This window comes from Melospiza melodia, unplaced genomic scaffold (assembly GCF_035770615.1).
Source record: "Melospiza melodia melodia isolate bMelMel2 unplaced genomic scaffold, bMelMel2.pri scaffold_45, whole genome shotgun sequence".
NCBI classification, from domain to species: domain Eukaryota; kingdom Metazoa; phylum Chordata; class Aves; order Passeriformes; family Passerellidae; genus Melospiza; species Melospiza melodia.
The window spans coordinates 6134672-6153071 of record NW_026948772.1 but is presented as its reverse complement, the minus strand read 5'-3'; the positions used below and the strand labels follow the sequence as shown (position 1 = coordinate 6153071).

Below are 18400 nucleotides of genomic sequence, written 5' to 3'. Positions count from 1 at the left end.
CCACAAATCCCACAATAATGATTGTTCTATCCAAAAAGTTCTTTCACAACCCCTACAACGTAGAGCTATCCAGGCAGCACAATGTGGATTGTGACAGTCAAGACAATGTTCTTTCGCTGGATTTGTTAAGCGAAAAGTTGATAATGAGTCAATAAAACCAATCAACTCTTGGGCTGTCCGGTAGTGACGTGTCAGTGCTCTTTCCACCGCTTCTGAGTACTCCTTCAATTGTAACAGTAGTGGTTGTAGGACTAGAAGCAGTTTCTTCCCCAGCCGCTCCTTGTCCTCCTCCGTAAGGCGATCCACCAGAGGCTGCATCAAAAACAGGTTTAGTCCACTTAGCAGGCACCCACAAAGGTCCTGTAGGTGAGGAAACACAAAGATACCCCCGACCCCAATATAATACTTTTGCAGGTTTTTCCCATAATCCTGTACTTGGGTTCTTATACTTAACCCAGACCTCTGTTTCCTTAGTATTTTCCTGACCTGACCTCGGATGATGTTTCATTGCAGGAGGGGTATCATCTTCCCCAAAAATGCATAAATGATTAATCACATACAAAACCTTAGCCAAACATGCTTGTGGATCTGTCAAATCTTGATGTTTTTCAATATACTGCTTAAGGGTACCGTTTGCTCTTTCCACTATTGCCTGTCCAGTAGAAGAGTGTGGAATACCTGTCACGTGCTTAACAGACCACTGATTCAAAAATTTCCGGACCCTAGCACTTACATAAGCTCGACCATTGTCCGTTTTGATACTCTTTGGAACTCCCATAACAGCGACACAACTTAACAGGCATCTGATAACCTGTATAGCTTTCTCTCCTGCCTGAGCCGTAGCCCATATGTAATGACTATATGTATCTATGGTGGTGCACATGCTTGACCTTACCGAATCTAGCTATGTGTGTAACATCCATTTGCCATTTCTCATTTATTTTTAAACCTCGACGATTAACCCCGATGCCTAGACCTATCCCACCATTATGATAACTACATGTTGGACATGCTCTGACAATGGCCTTGGCTTCTGACAAACTCAGCTCAAAGTGTTTTGCTAAACCTCTTGCATTTTTATGATATCTACTATGTGCTTCTCTGGCCAATGTGTGCTTGTCAATAGGACAAGAATTATCAATGGGTAGGGTAACCAATTTATCTGCACGTTCATTCCCTTCTCCTAAACCTTCAGACCATTTATGACTCCTAATATGAATCACAGAATACGCTGCATTTCTCTCTCGTAAAGCCTTCCTTAACTGTATCAGTAACTCATACAATCGTTTATTATTCACTTCCTTAATTGCTGCTTCCTCTATTCGTTTGACAACTCCTGCAACATACATAGAGTCTGTGACCACATTTAAAGGCTCCTGTAAGTTGGACACCGCCCATACTACTGCTAACAATTCCAAAGTTCTTAAGCTATCTGCAGGGTCTGCTGTGAGGAGTTGATGCTTCCATTGTCCTTTTTCTTGCCAGGTAACAGCAGCACGTCTTGATTTCTTTCCTGCATCTGTAAAAACTGTAATAGCTCCTTCTATGGGGTTTTCTTCTCTCAAAGGTCGAGTAATCCAGTTCCATTCTGTCATCCATTGCAAAACTCTAGGCACTAATTTACTAGTCTCTATTTTAGCAGGTGACATCAATAATGCTTCTTGTAATTTCTTTGAATTTATCAAGTACCAGTCCAAGGTTTCTTTTTCCATAGGCAATCTAATAGTAGCAGGTTCCCTACCATCCACTTCAAGAATTCTGAGACGCCCCTTTTTGATTAATGCAGCCAATTGTTCAATTTTTGAAGATATTGTTTTCTTGTGCTGTAGTGGTGGTGATAACCATTCCAACACCCGTATCTCCCCCGTTTTCTTTTGCAACTGAGAGATAGCACCAAGCAAGTGGTAAGGGCTATTCCAAATAGTAAGGTCAATGGGGTGGTCGAGTTGTCAACGAGACACATACCCTTGCTGTACACAATTACTAATTTGCTGCAAGGCAAGACGATGCTCCTTTGTCAGGTGTACAGGAGTAGTAGGGTCCACGCCTTTTAACAAAGGCCGTAGGGCTTCTAATAGATGATTTGGTATTCCCACAATAGGCTTCAGCCACTGTAAGTCTCCCAGAAACTTCTGTGCATCATGTAGAGTTTTAATGTCCAATTGTAATTCCAATTTTTGTGGTATCACTATTTGATCCGTCAAAGTCCATCCCAAATATTTCCAGGGCTTTGTAGTCTGAATTTTCTCTGCAGCAATAACAAGTGAATATGCAGCAAGAGTATTTTTAATGGTGTTAATCTGTAAAGAGGAGAATGGCTGTTGCTGTGCAAACAAAATATCATCCATGTAATGATATATTATAGTTGCTGGCCATTTACGACGTAGTGGCTGTAATGCAGCATCAACATAAAGCTGACATAAAGTGGGGGAGTTGCGCATGCCCTGCGGAAGAGATGTCCATTCAAATCTTTTATCTGGTTCCCCACGATTTATTGCTGGTAAAGTAAAAGCAAATCTCTTCATGTCATCAGGATGCAGGCCAATAGTGAAAAAACAATCCTTTAGGTCAATAATTAAAAGTGGCCAGTGTTCTGGAATCATAGCTGGATTTGGAAGACCAGGCTGTAAGGCCCCCATTGGTTCCATTTGGTCATTTACAGCCCTCAAATCATGTATCAAACGATATTTCCCTGATTTCTTTTTGATTACAAAAATAGGTGTATTCCAAGGGCTTGTGGACAATCGTAGGTGCCCTTTTGTATATTGTTCCTGTACCAATTCATGGGCATGCATAAGACTCTCCCCTTTTAATGGCCATTGCTTAACCATCACCGGTGTATCCGTTTTCCAGGTGAGTGGAATGGGGAAAGTCCAAGCAATGGCAATTACCCCAAAGGGTGCTGATTAGTTAACACCACTCCCAATTGTGTTAAAATGTCCCTTCCAATTAAGCAGGAAACTGTAGGAGGCAGTTGAACAATTGAAAACACAGCAGATATTTGTTGATTCTCGATGCACACAGACAAAGACGGTGACCTGCTTGCCAATGTAAATCCTCCCACTCCTGTGAGCATGTTTGATGAAGGAAATAGAGGCCAATGTTGTGGCCATGCTTCTGGAGAAATGATGCTAGTATCTGCTCCTGTATCCAGTAATCCATAAAGGGTTATGCTTTGATGCCCATAGGTAATTTAAACCTTTTGTTTTGGTCTATTTTGTAAATCCACAGTTAAAAGTGTAACACCAGTAGAGCCAAAACCTTTTTCATCCCGTGCGTGCCCAGTAAATGATTGTATTCCTGATGTCATTTGTGACAGTGGTACCAATTGTGCAATGCGTTTTCCTTTTGTAATTTTATTCGGAGGATAAAGGGTGTAAGCCATAATTTGTATTTCCCCTGTAAAGTCCGCATCGATAACACCAGGCAAAACAAATAATCCCAACATAGTTATAGAGGAACGTCCCAGCAATAATGCTCCACATGTTTGTCCATTTAATATAAGAGGACCCTTTACTCCAGTGGGTATCCTCTCAGGCCGGTTCGTCATTAGTGTGACGTCTACTGCTGCTGATAAGTCCAAGCTGAGGCTCCCTGTTGTTGCAGGTTGCAGACAGGAGGTAGCAGCGATGTTATGGCAGCAGCTGGTGTCTCTGATGTCACGGTGGCAACTTGTATCTGTCCCTCATTGCCACACTTGATGAATGGTTTTGAACCTCCTTGCGTGAATGCCAGTGAGCCGCTTTGGAGAGGAGCAAGAGCAGCTAACACCTGATTTTGAGTAGACTATGCTTTTGCAACCCTAATCCTAATTCGTTTAAGGCTTCTGCTATAAATGCCTGTGAAGCTGTTGGCATTAATGCCATTCGCTCTAATGCTTCCTCAATAGTCCAATTTGCCCCTAAAGTAGCTAACACTCTTTGGGTTGCTGGACTGCTATTTTGCAAGGCACACTGCTTCAATAGCGCCCTGCAACACCAGCCCGATCTATAGCAGTAGCTGTTCTATCAATAAAATTTCCAAATGATTCTTCCCTACCTTGTTTAATGCCCATATAAGCCGGTAACCCTCCTGGCTCTTTAACCATATCTATTGCAGCACACACTAACCACATAGACTCTCTAAGTTTATCAGCTCCCGATATCATCTGTGCCTCTGTACCTAAAAATGCCTCTAAGCCCATCAGCTCCTTTACTGTTACTCCATGTAATGGGTCATGTGCATTAAACAATAACTGCTGATGCTGAGTGAATATCAACCGAACTATTCCTCTTAAATCATTAGGACATAAAATCTGAGTATTAAAAAGATAATCTAACATTTGCCTAACAGGTTCACTTTTTACTCCAAACTGACTAACCGTAGAACATAGCTGAGTTAACAGCTTCCAATCTAAGGGAGTATATTCTGCTATATTATGTGTAAGGTTCCCCTGTGCATCATACTGTGGTGTGTATGTAACTGGACATGCAAGACTAGAAGCTATTTCCACCGCTTCACCATCCCCCATTTGCATTACTTCTTTTGCCAAAGCAGCCCAAGCTTCCCTCCTCTCTTTAGCCATCTCCCCCCATGGATCACGGTGCGCCCCTGGGACGGGATCAGACTCTTTAAGGGTGCTATGCTGCTGGCGCTTCGGTGCAGACACCGAGGTTTCGCGCGGGGGGGGCAGTGAAGCAGAGGCTGGCTCGCGCGGGGGAAGCCCCGCTGGAGCTGACATTGAAACCGGAGCCGACTCAAGCGGAGTCAGCTCACGCGGGGGAAGCGACCCCCCCGCCGGAGCTGGCTCGCGCGGGGGAAATGCCCACTCACCGGAGCCGTAACCGGAGCCGGCTCGCTGAGGGGTAGCGGCGGAGGCGAAGCTGGCTTGCTCCCACCCCCACCTTCCAACCCGCCTGAAGCTGGTGGCGGAGGCAAAGCTGGTTTGCTCTTACCCCCACCATCCGACTCGCCCTCCCCCTCTGACAGAAAAGGTGCAGACGGTTCCACTGCGCCTATAGGAAAATCCTCCACACCACTTTGCTGGGGACTCTTAGGCATAAGTACCTTAGTTACAGAAGGTGCCAGGGGATCATCTTCACGACCATACCCTATATCCTCTTATGAGCTTCTGTTGCCCTTTCTGCTGCCTTTCTCTCAGAGACCTGCTGAAGTAACGTGTTATACACCACCCGCCATAACTTCCCGAATTTCTTTGCTGACTTATCATCGTCTAGTACTGTATCCCACAATATTTCCCCAAACTTCTTCCACTCTGCTAGCTCATGAACTGTATGAGGATTAGAAAAGATACCCTTAGCATGGCCATAAGCTAATAACCCTGGTAACTCCTTTTTTAAATCTATCACTTTTATCCCACGCCGCTCTAAATGGGCGGTAAATAAATCATATGCCGCTTGCCTATTCATACCTATTAATCAGCGCGCGCTGTTGCAGCTCTCCAGGCTCCTGCGACACGTATTGGCTTGATTCGCAGTTGTGACCATCAAGGGTGCTTCAAATTCCGGCACCGTCCCGGCTGCAGGGACCCAAACCCAACTTCCTCGACCGTGGCGTAATACCTTTTCCTTTTAATCCGAGAAAAAGGGCAGAGATTCGGTTATGCCCGCATTCTCCACCATTTGTCGACGGAAGGGAACCAGGACATCAATTTGATCATCACAGGCTCAATTTTATTGATCAGTACGGCGGGTTAAATACAGTTAATAATGAGCTTCATACATATTGCAAAACTTGAGCTCAGGATTGGTCAGTTACATATCAGCACCTACGCCTACTTCTACATTCCTATGGTTCTACTTTTGATACTTTCTACATATTCTTAGGATATATTCAGGACTAATCTCTACTCCCCATCCTCATGTTGCAGCAAGGTCACAGCTGACTTTTCCTTTCAGCTTGCTGACTGCTGACTTTTCTCCTTCAGCTTAACCAGCGGCATTATGTCAGTATGGCCTTTCTCAGCTAACCAATTATTAATAATACTCTCCACAGTCTCCTTGGATCTGCAGTGTCACAGTGGCCCCTTGCCTCCACGAGGCCTAGCTGTGTCACAATGGACTTGTGGTTCCATGAGCTCTCACACTGCCAGTAGCAGTCTCCTTGGTTCTGCAGTGTCACCATGGACCCTTTGTTCCATGAGGTTCTGCAGTAGGACACGGTCACCTTGGTTCCGTGAGGTTCTGCTGTGTCACAATGGACCCATGGTTCCACCAGGCCTTGCTGTGTCACAATGGCCCCTTGGTTCCAAGAGATTTCTCAGGTCACAATGGTCTCCTTGGATCCGCAGTATCACAACAGGCCATTGGTTCAATGTGGCCCCAATGTGCCAAAATGGATTTTGGTTCCATGGGGTTCTGCTGTGTCACCATGGACCCTTTGTTCCATGAGTTTGCACAGTGTCACAGCTGACTCCTTGCTTCTATGAGGCCCCGCTGTCAGCAAATCTCTTAAATATCAGAATAAGGCTCCTTAACACTCATTTGCTATTTCAGAGGGTATCATTTATTCAGGCCTGAGGTCTAGGAGGCATAACCCTCAATCTCACATGGACATGTAATTCTACCAGTTGGCCCTGCCAGAGCCAACTTGGGCAGCACTTTGGCCATGGCTGCTGGCCCTGGGCCTGAGGCAGGAGCAGGAGACAAGTGACCCTTGCAGGGCTGGGGCCTCATGGCCTCCTTGTCCCTGCTCAGCAGCCTGGCAGGGGCCGCCCCATGCTCCTGCCCTTGGCATTGCACATCCCCACATGCCAGTGCCCATCCCGGCAAGAGCCCTGAGCAAGGAGGGAGGGATGGGATCTGCCTGGCCAGGGCCTGGGGCTCAGGCCTTGGCCCTTTGCATTCCTCAAACACATCCAGCTTTGCTCAGCACCAGAGACACCTTTGCCTTGTTTGTCCCCAGCTGTCATCACCTCCTCCAGCGTTCTGCTCTAACTGGAACCTGGGGACACTTGCTCAGTCGTTTCCTCAGTGGGAGCCATTAAAACTTCAAGAAATTTTGGAGTTTAAATTTAACTTTGAGTTCTTGAGAAGTTTTTTGAAGACACTCTCAGGGACTGAGTCTGACGTAAACAACAGCAAAGCCCCGAGAGTGTCATTAAAATTATCAAAGTCCTGTTATGGAGAAAGATTTCAAACACCTTGTAAAAAATACACATTCCTATTTTAAAGGAAGTATTTTATTTTATTTCTCTTTGGAGCAGATATGGTTGCAGAATTCTGTGATTGATATTGACCCAGGGTCTCCCCTCAGCAGCTCTGGCCTGCTCACAGAAGCTGTGCCTGGAGCTCTGACCCAGTTTGGACAACCTTGCTCCTCATTGCCCAGCCCCATCCGGTCTGTCCTCACTGCCCTGGGCCCTGCTGTGCTTGGAGAGCTGGCTGCATCCAGCCTAAGAGGGGTTTTCACATTTTTTGGGGTTTTTAAAAGTAATCTGAAACTGCTGAGTTTCGCCAGTGCAAACAGACACACTGCTCAGGTGTGTGCCAGCCCCAGGTGCCACCGAAGGCACTGCAGAGCTGCCCTGGGCCAGCTGTGAGGGTGGATCATCAGCCCAAGCTGCACTGGGCCCCTGCAAGGGGCTGTGGCCATGGGCACTGCACTGACCCCACTGCTGGGTTTGGCTGCCACGGCCACCATGAGAAATGAAACTGACCTTGGAAACACTGGGGAGGACTGGGACATACTGGGAGTGACACTGGGGAGGACTGGGGCAAACTGGGGACGCAAGGAATGCTGAGGGGGAATCTGGGTGGATTGGGATGGACACTGAGGGTACACTGGGACATACTGGAAGGTACCAGGATATACTGGGAGTGATACTTAGCGATACTGGGGACACTGGGGACATTGCGGGGAAGGCTGGGGACACTGGTGCATCCTGTGCATGACATTGGGGGGAAACTGAAAGGGACAGGGAAGAAACTCAGGCGTATTGGGAGGGACTGGGCTGTACCTGGAGGGATTGGAGGGATACTGGGTTTGTACTGGGTTCTACTTGGGTTGAAATGGGCTGTACTGGGATGGAGTGGAGGCTGGTGCATGGGTTGTTCCCTCCTCCTCCACAAACCATTTGCCGAGGCTCCCGCCCATCACTTCCAGCAGCCTATCAGCGCCAGAGATCTGGGCCTGGGGGCGGTACCTCGATGGACGCCATCTTTTATTTTTGACTACAACTCCCATCATGCACCGTGGCCGGGTATAGCACCGTTGCAGCCGGGACTACAAGCCCGTCAGGTCCCGCGCTCCACAGAACCGCGGGATCCGCCCCCATATGTTCCCTAAGTGTCCACCAGACCCTCCAGTATCCTTCAGTGCCCCCTCCGCGCCCATTTCGGACAAAAGCGTCCCCGGATCCCCTGAGTGCTCCCAACCCCACAGATGCCCGGTACAGCCACTTCTGGGAATTCATTTCCTCTCATCTCCCGCGGCCCCAGAGCCCCTCAGAACACAGTCCCGTGCCAAAAAATCCTGCCGTGTCCCGCGCTCCAAGAAGCCCGGTTGGAACACCCAGAGATCCTTGCAAGTGCTCCCAAACCATTTAAGTTCCCCCAAGGTCGTCAAGTCGCGGCTTGGACACAGAAGTGTGCCCCAAGAGCCTTCCTGGACCCCCAAACATCGTGTTTGAACCACTTCTGGGACTACAGCTCCCATCATGCTCCGCGCCTCACCGAGAGCCATTGCAGCTGCGCCTAGAACTCCCGTGATGCTCCGCGACCCCGTTTAACCCTTCGATACCCGTGCTTACAATTCCCATCACCCCCTGCTCCCCTGAGCGCCCCGTTGGAGTCCCCCAAGGGCCCGCCCGGATCCCGAAGGGCCCCAAATTCCCCTCCCTGACCTCCAAGGGCCCTCCTTGACCCCCAAGTGCTTCCCCGCACTCCGAACTGTCCCTCAGAATCCCTGAGTGCCCCTCCAAGTGCCCACCCGGCTCCCCCAAGTGTCCTCCAGACCCTCAAGTTCTCTCTGAATTCCCTCCCCATACCCAAAACTGCCCCATTTGGGCCCCAGAAATGTCTCCATGGACCCCAAAGTGCCGCCCCTTGACCCTATTAGAGAAAAAGTTTATAAAAATGGTGCCAAAAGGACTACAAATATTATTAGTTACCATAAAGAGGAAGAAATAAATAGCCAATAAAGCTTAATTAATTAATGAACGGTATTGTGTTTACTTTGAACTAATGAGAAATAATTTTTTTGGTTGCTAAAATTGTATTGATTTTTAAATATAAATATAAAAATTAGGTAGTAAAATATTGAATAATACTATCATAATTAGAATAATATAAATATAATTCTGTTACTTAATTAAATTTTATTTAGAAGAAAAATGCTTAAATTTTTTTCATGTTTTGTGATGTGAGATATGGTGAGGTTTGAGGTGAGAAACAGCTTGTCCAAACAGGCTCAGCCTGCAAGGGGCTCATTCTTCTCCCTGCCCAGACCTCCTAAGGAGACATTCAGCATCAAGATCACCTGAGGAATGCTTCTGTCCCCTCTTCTCTGAAATAAAAATAAAAAAATATTTCCTTGACTAAAACCAAAAATCCTTATGTGCACTTTGGAATCTCCCTCCTGAAGAGAACTCCAAACTGACTCCAATCCCTGCACAAGCCCTGGAGACTGGAAGACAATGGAAGGGAGACAAAGAGCTCCTGAGGGCTTTCTGTATTTTAATCAGCTCCACGCTGGATTTGGGGCTGGCTCCTGGAGCCTCAGGCACACAGAGAAGGATGGAGAAGCTGCTCAAGGAGTCAGCAGCAAAACTCCAAGTGCCTTGGAGCATGGCTGGGCCCCAGCGAGGGCAGGGAGTGCCCAAGGCTGCCCAGGGCCTGGTGAGAGCAGATCCTTGAGGCCAGGATTGCAGGGAGCCCAAGGCTCTGGGCAGGGAACTGCAGTGCTGGGCAAGGCCCGGCTTGGCTGGGTTTTCTCTCCTTTCAAGAGTCTCTGGGTAGGCACTGCTGGTTTCAGGTCCATGGTCCCTGTGCTGCTCTTGGCCTGTTCTGGTTAGGGTGACAAAGGCAAAAAGCTCTGACCACGGTCCTGATGTTGTATTATGTTTTCTCTGGTAAGAGGTGCTATTTTAATTCTTCATTTGCATGGTGGGTCATTGTTCTAGGGGTTTTTGTTAGGTCATTCTTTTCTTCCTGGTCTTATGGGATTTTCATATTTGGTTATTATGTGACACAGTCCTCTTCTTTATGGTGTCGGGTGGTTCAACATCTTAGATGAGAGTGGGAGTGATAGTATAAGGTTTTAAAATCATAAAATTCGGGGAAGTAGAAAGAAGTTAGACTTTGGAGGGCCCGAGAAAAATGTGAAAAATAGACTCTGAAAATGTTAGGCTTTGTGTTTGCCAGATCATGTGAAATTGCATTTACTTAAGCAATATATGATAAATGATATAATTGTTCAATGTGATGATTGTTTAGTAATTAAATATATTTATTGTATAATCATAAGAAAAATCATGAGAAACTATGTTAGATGTTTGAGGGGGGACGTCACGAGGAGCCATGCTTGGCTGAAATCTATGTATACAATAGAAGAATATAAGTTTAATAATTAACAAGAAAGTTATATAAGGATTGAATGTAAAAACATGTTCATCCTGAATGCATGTCGGAGACAGATTTGGGTTTGTACCCCTGACACCCAGAGCTCTTCAATAAAAGCACCTGCATAGAATCATTCTCATGATTATGTGCTTCTGAACGCTGACAGGAGCAGTGGGGGGAACACCTGACACTGAGGGGATTTACATAATTATAAATCCTTTAACTAGCATTGGAACTTGACATAACTATTAAACATTCAACAAACAATCTATAACTAACATTGGAACTTTATATTAACTCCTTTAACAATGAACTTTATATCAACTCCTTTATAATCGATTCTCTACTATTTCCCCCTCTAATTGTTCAATTGGGCTCAAGCCTGCATCATTCAGCAATTACTTCTTCTTGAAGTACAATTTTTAATACTGGTTGTAAATTTGCTTGGCATCTTCACGTTCTTGATCATTCAATATCATGATTACTTTTACTTCTTTTTTATTAAGCTCTTTTGGTATCGTTAAACTTGCTTGTACAGCAGATGTTACAACTCAGATTATACAGGGGAGCATGCAAGGTAGGAGGATCCAACCAGCAATTTCACATAGATGAAAAAGGTTTTTTTTCCCACCAGTTTCCTTTTAATGACCAGAAATTGTCCCACTAGCTGGTATCGAATGTAGGGGTCCACTCTTGTGTTCCAACATAAGCTAACTTCCAGATTTCCTTTGAGATATTTCTAATTAATTCACTGCGGTAATCCATTTCTAATCAGCACTCGAGGAGTTAAATTTTCCACATGTGCTTCCTTCATGGGCTAGTAAATAATCTACTGCTAGTCTCATTTGATACACCACAGTTCTAGTCTGGGATAGTTGGTCATTTATGGGGTCTAAAGCTAGAGAGGCTCAGTTCGATACCATCTCGAGTACTGCTTGTAATCTCAGAATCTGATTTAACCCCGTATAAATTGGGGTCCGGTGTCCCCAGGACCCATCTTGAGCCTTGGTCACTGGTCCATAAGTGCAAATTATTTCCTGGGGGGTCCATAGTGTGTTTTTTCATGTCTGTGATCCTTCAATTTCAATTCTGTTTCTTTTTGGTCAGCTAGATTTGTTCAAATCATCACATACTGGGACCCCTAGGTTCGATCCATACTCTTTTGGGAGTAAGAAAAATGACGGTTTAATAATTCCAATAGTGCAAGTGCTGCTCCACTCCCTGGGTAATTCAGTGTAAGCCACATTCCCACATATCCAAACCAGGTTTTCTGGAGCTTTCCAGGAAGCATCAGTGATAGTCATTGGAAATTCCCAGTACCTGGGTACTTCTCTCACTCCCTAGACTGGGTTTATTCCTTTTCCAGTACACTCATGGAATTTAGATCCTTCCTGGTAGATACACCCCATTTCTTTCCTCCCAATGGACCAGTATTTATTGGGCTCCCTAGGGATCCATCTAGCTACTGGATGTTTTACTTTTGAATACCTTACAGGACATTTCTCCTACTGGTGTTTTCTATATTTTCCCTTTCCTAGATATACAGTACTCTTCTCCAATTATTTTGGTCCAATAAAACCTTTGTCCCTTCTAAGTGGTTCTACTGGCCTGTATTCGTTGGCTCCCACACTTTCTCTGGCTAGGGCTACCATCATTTTAATTTTTATTTTTTGTCTTTTCTTCTTCTCTTTCTATATACACTCTTATGGCTTCTCACAGCAGTTCAGTAATACTTTTTTCCTGCCAGTCCTCTATTCTTTCTAACTTTCATCTGATATCTTGCCAGGATGTAGTGACAAATTGTACCTTGAGAAGGACTTGGCCTGTCGGAACCCAGGACACACCTCTGGGTGCCCTGGAGGACATGTGCCCCTGGCAGGGGGCTGGGGATCCCTGGCAGCGGGCTGGGGAGTCCTGGCAGGAAGCCAAAGACACCTGGGATTTTGATCTTAACCCATGGAGCAAATTACCACCTTTGTATGAAGAATTACAAGTCACAACATTTAAGTAGAATGATAATGAATCTGTCAGAGGGTATAAAATGGTATTTTGGGGATTTTTATATAGAGGTCTAGGAGGCAAGATGGAGGGACGTGGATGTTGTCCTGTTCTTCTTCCTTCTTCTTCTTAGTCTCCATGTTCTTGGTGATGGTGGCATTTTAGAATTGGTTTAGAGTAGAAGTAGACTGTCTAACATAGGTGATAGGTATTGGGAAATAATGATAAATAAAGTACACGTAGTTCATAGTATAAAATGTAGACACCAGCCCTGGGATGGGGAGTGTGCCTCTGTCTGACCTGCTAAAAACATCTCGGCAGGCCAGAGAAAAAATGTTATAGATAAGAAACAATAAACAACCTTGGAAACCAGAGCCGAAGAATTCAGACTCCTTCTTAGAAACATCAGGCTGAGAAAAAAGGATTCTTGGGGTCATCCCTGACTGCAGGGAACCCAAGATTGGCCTTCTGGGCTGTCTGGGTCAACATTAGAGTAAATCTGGAAGTTTTGCTTTAGCCTATTAAGCCATGGTGCTGGGGTCTCATCTTTTTCCTGGGTGCCGTCAAACCCTAACCTGGTATTACTCACTCTAGGGACTGATTCTTTCATCCCTCTGGTCATCAGGGACCTGTAATCTCTCATGTTCCTTCTCCCCTCTTCTTGATTAGGGTCCCAGTCAGGCTCCAGTAAAGGCATTTTTTTTTGTCACCTGGGGGCCTGGGTTGGTTTCCTTGCTCCCAAATTTTCATTCCTGCAGTTCTTATTAATCGAGTCTTTTCTGGGGAAAACAGGATGTTAAAGGTGGAGTTCAATTCTCCCCATATATAAATATTGGGGGCTAAAAATGGATTAATTTGATTTGCTATTCCTACTGGGTCTTCCACTAAATTTTGCAATTCTTTCTTAAAATTTCAAAATTTGGATGCAGTCAAGGGAGCATTTACAAATCCAATCTCACTGGCCACCCTGCACATGGGAACTTCTCTGAGGGGGAACAATTTTTCCACTTTACCCACTTTGGACCGGGTGTTACAACATCAGCTGTGGAGACTGACTGGTTAACTTCACTCTTGGGCATGAGATTCTGAGATGTTGTTTGGCTTCTCATTTGTGCTGGGGGAGGCAGAGCCGGAACTTGCTGGTGAATAAGGGGTGCATGAGATGGCAGAGGTAAGGGAACAGTAGTGAAGGGTAAAGAGAGTAAGGAGAGGGTTGAGGGGAAGGTGTTGGAGGTATAACTGGGTTAGGAGGTGGTAAAGGAATGACAGCTGGGAGAGGAGGAGGAATTGGTTCCACAGCAAGAGGAATTGGAGGAAGGATTTGAGGTACTGCAAGGGTAGGGTGAATTAAGTGGTCAAGGAGGTCCCAATTTTTGTTAGCCTTCCCAGCCTCTTCTTCTTTTACTTTACTAGCTTGCTTTCCCTCTTTTAATTTATAGACTCTTGTATTTTCCTCCTCTGAGGCGTGCTTTAGCCAACAGGTGACATTCTGTATGTGATGGGCCTTTTGCAGGAACTTGGGACAAAACAGAACGTGCATTACCTTCGGACAGAGAGGTAGGTATCTCAGGATATGTTTAAGGATGTTGTTAGCTCATGCAAAATGAAAATTAGACAGGTGAAAGCTTAAGACTTAACCAGGCCACATCTGTGAAGAATAATAAAAGTGTTTCTATAAGTACATTAATGGCAAAACAAGGTACAAGGACAATCTCCATTCATTATTAGGGGAGATGTGGTTACCAAATATGAGGGAAAGGCTGAGGTACTTAACCCCGTCTTTGCCTCAGTTTTCAAGAATAAGTCAAGTTGTCCTCAAGAAAAGTATTCTCCTGAGCTGGTGGATGGGCACAGGGAGCAGAACAGCCCCTGTAATCCAGAAGGAAGCAGCTGGGGACCTGCTCAGCCACTCAGATGCTCACAGGTGTCTCTAGGAGGAGATGAGATCCATCCCAGGGGGATGTGGGAGATGGTGGATGAGCTCCCCAGGCTGCTCTCCATTATTTACCATCAGTGCTGGCTCAGCAGGGAGGTCCCAGGGGACTGGAGGTGCCAGTGTGAGCCCATACACAAGAAAGGCTGGAAGGAGGATCTGGGGAACTCCAGGCCTGTCAGCCTGCCCTGGGTGCCTGGCAAGGTTTTGGAACAGATCACCCTGAGTGCCATCACAGGGCACCCACAGGATGGGTGCATGGAATGGTCTGGATGAGGGGATTGTGTCCAACACCAGCAAATCTGCAGATGACACCAAACTGGGTGTGAGTGTGTATCTGATGGAGGATGGAGGTAGGAGGGCTCTGCACAGGGCCCTGGACAAGCTGGATCCAGGGCCCAAATCCAACAGTGTGAGGTTTAACAAGTCCAAGTGCCGGGTCCTGCACTTTGGCCACAACAACCCCTGCAGCGCTACAGGCTGGGGACAGAGTGGCTGGAGAGCAGCCAGGCAGAAAAGGACCTGCAGGGACTGATGGACAGCAGGCTGGACATGAGGCAGCAATGTGGCCAGGTGGGCAAGAAGGCCAATGGCTCCTGGCCTGGATCAGGAATGGTGTGGCCAGCAGGAGCAGGGCAGGGATTGTTCCCCTGTGCTGGGCACTGGTTGGGCAGCACCTCAAGTGCTGTGTCGAGTTCTGGGTCCCCTGGGGTGGGGAATTAGAAGAAATTTGTATCAGGAAGAGTAAAGAAAGCAAATGTGAAGCAGAGGAAATGCTCAGGGCAGTTTGGGGGTGGCTGTCAGGCAGCCCTGGCTCTGAGCAACAGCGTCTGCAGTGGCCCCAGGGGCTGATGGCATTTGTGCTCCCTCAGGTTCATGTCCCCACACCAACACCATGGGGGTGCTCCCCCTGCTGTGTGCAATGCAAACAGGGGCTGCTGAGCCAGTGCTGCCGTGTCTGTGCCTGCAAGGATGGGGCACCTGTGTGAGCTGGGGGAGAGGCCAGGGCTGCAGAGGAGGGATGTTGTTGGCAGCTCCATGAGGATGCTCTGGGACGCTGCCCTGGGCTGTGCAGCGCACTGGGGATGGATCAGCCCCTGCTCTGCTGTTCCTTCCCATCTGCCCCAGGGCCCTTGCAGAGCCTCAGCCATGCTGTTTGCCCTCAGCCTGCCCACGGCCAGCCTGGGGCTCTTCACGGGGCTTTTCTGTGCTGAGCATTGGCCTGGGTGTGTTCTTGAGAGAGCCTGGGCAAGGAGCCTGGAGCCCCCAGGCCCTGGGCTGAGGCATCAGCGCTTCCCCAGCAGTGCCCATGGCCTGTCCCTGCTGCAGCCCTGGCACTGCCACCCCCAGGGCTGTGCCCGGCCCTGAGAGCACTCAGGCCCTTCAGAGACACCAGGGCCACCAGGGCAGCGGGGCAGGGCCACGGCAGCAGCACTGGCAACACAAAGTGCTGCTGCTGCTGGGCACTGCTACTGTGCCAGCCCTGATCTGCCCCCAGCTCTGCACACAGACATTGCTGCTGCAGCTCCAGAGAAGGCAACAAAAGGGCATCTCTGCAGAAAACTTGGCTGGGAGTTCCTTTATTTACTTTAAAGTCGCCCAGAGTGCAGCCCCTCATTGACAGAGTCTGTGGCCACAGGCAAGTTGGAGAGAGAAAAAAAAAGGGAAATGGCAGAAACAACGACATTTTTTCTGGACTATATTTAAACATAAAACAAAGGAAAAGAACCTCCACACTTAAGCAAAAAAGAAGTAGTGAAGATGACTTTGATTACAAGTCATATGCAGATATTGCCCAGCAGTTTAATGTTTATGAAAGCATGCAGTCATCAGTGTCCACACTGCAGCCTTGAGCTCCTGGTTCCTCAGGCTGTAGATGAGGGGGTTCAGGGCTGGAGGCACCACCGAGTACAGAACTGACAGGGCCAGATCCAGGGATGGGGAGGAAATGTTGGGAGGCTTCAAATAGGCAAATGTGGCTGTGCTGATAAACAGGGACAGCACACCCAGGTGAGGGAGGCAGGTGGAAAAGGCTTTGTGCCGTCCCTGCTCAGAGGGGATCCTCAGCACAGCTCTGAAGATCTGCACATAGGAGAAAACAATGAACACAAAACAGCCAAATACCAGACAGGCACTGACAGCAAGAAGTCCCACTTCCCTTACTTGGGATTTGGAGCAGGAGAGCTTTAGGATCTGTGGGATTTCACAGAAGAACTGGCCCAGGGCATTGCCATGGCACAGGGGCAGGGAAAATGTATTGGCTGTGTGCAGCAGCGAATAGAGAAAGCCACTGGCCCAGGCAGCTGCTGCCATGTGGGCACAAGCTCTGCTGCCCAGGAGGGTCCCGTAGTGCAGGGGTTTGCAGATGGACACGTAGCGGTCATAGCACATGATGGTCAGAAGGGAAAGCTCTGTTGCAAGAAAAAAAAAAATCAGAAAGACTTGGGCAGCACATCCAGTGTAGGAGATGTTCCTGGTATCCCAGAGGGAATTGTGCATGGCTTTGGGGACAGTGGTGCAGATGGAGCCCAGGTCAGTGAGGGCCAGGTTGAGCAGGAAGAAGAACATGGGCGTGTGCAGGTGGTGGCCGCAGGCTACGGTGCTGATGATGAGGCCGTTGGCCAGGAGGGCAGCCAGGGAGATGCCCAGCAAGAGGCAGAAATGCAGGAGCTGCAGCTGCCGCGTGTCTGCCAATGCCAGCAGGAGGAAATGCCTGATGGAGCTGCTGTTGGACATTTGCTGGGGCTGCACATTGGGACCTGTTCATGGAGAAAGGACAGTAAAGACTTTGGGGAGGTACCTGTAAACAAAATCAAGGCCATTTCCCATACATCCTCCTCTGTAACACACAGACATTGTCTTTAATTTTTAAGAGTTCTGAGGTTTTCTTCATAAGCTCCCCCCATGTCTCTGCTGGTAGTTTTGGATATCAAACCATAAGAGTGTCTGAGGCCCTCAGGGAGAACAGAGTGAGTTCCCTGGGTCAAGGTGATGAATGCAGACTGAGGAGAGATGGTCTGTCATTCTGACCTGTTCAGAGTTTCTTTGGGCTTTAAACTTTCTCAGGTGGAAGGTGAGCACATTCTTATGCTTCCCTTAGAATGCCACCACCTACTGCTGAGAGCAGATGCATCCACCACAGCCCAGCTCCACATTTGTAGCCAAGGACTCACTTTGCTCATTTCACCAACCCAGCAGCATTTTCTGTGTCACAACACCTCTGCCTTTCCCCATCAATCTCATAACTCAGAGATGCTCTAGGACACGTTTGCACCCTGGATTGAAGCTCCCAGCTTGGACTGAGATCTCAGGGACACTTCCAAGTGTCCTTATGATGGCATTGGATGGAGGAAGATGCAGCTCCTTCCCTGGCTGCACTGACAGCATTGCCCAGAGCTGGGCACTGGGGACAGCATCATCCTGAGCCAGCTGTGCCCCCTCCAGAGCCCCCAGGGCTGGGCAGCTGCTCCCAGCCCTGTTCTCTGCAGAGGGAACTGGGCCCGGGGCTGCAGAGCTGCCCCACAGCTCTGCTGCAGCTCTGCCTGCAAAGGAAGGGCTGCAGGCCTTGAAGCCCCAGCCCTGAGAGCAGAGGCTTGGCTGGGGGCACAGGAGGGAGGGGGCTTGTTCAGAGGGAGGGGCTGCACTGGAGGGGATCCTGTGCACATCTCTAAACTCTCCCTGCCACAGCATCTCTGGGTATTGTTTTCTCTCCTTGCCTGATCTTCCTTTTGCTTCCTGGATATTTCCCTCCTGCAGGTGTTTCCCTGTACCTGATCACTCCTTGCCAGCACTCACAGACCACAAATCTCTGTGAACTTATTGATCACTTAAAGTAACAGTTCAGATGTCTCAGGTATTTGTCAAAAATCATAATCAACCTTTAATATTTATCTCTCCTCCCTGCCAATCT

At 47.7% G+C, this 18400-nt stretch overlaps 1 protein-coding gene across 1 annotated transcript in view; it reads right to left on the bottom strand.

Moving 5' to 3' along the window:
- The window catches only part of LOC134434665 (olfactory receptor 14J1-like), a gene marked incomplete at its 5' end in the record, with an annotated part of 54690 nt that extends 37734 nt beyond the window's left edge, over positions 1-16956 (bottom strand). The window contains one exon of the mRNA XM_063183304.1: positions 16339-16956. Within this exon, the coding sequence (XP_063039374.1) occupies positions 16339-16956 (618 nt within the window). The remainder of the gene's footprint in view (positions 1-16338) is intronic.
- Positions 16957-18400: the final 1444 nt, after the last annotated feature.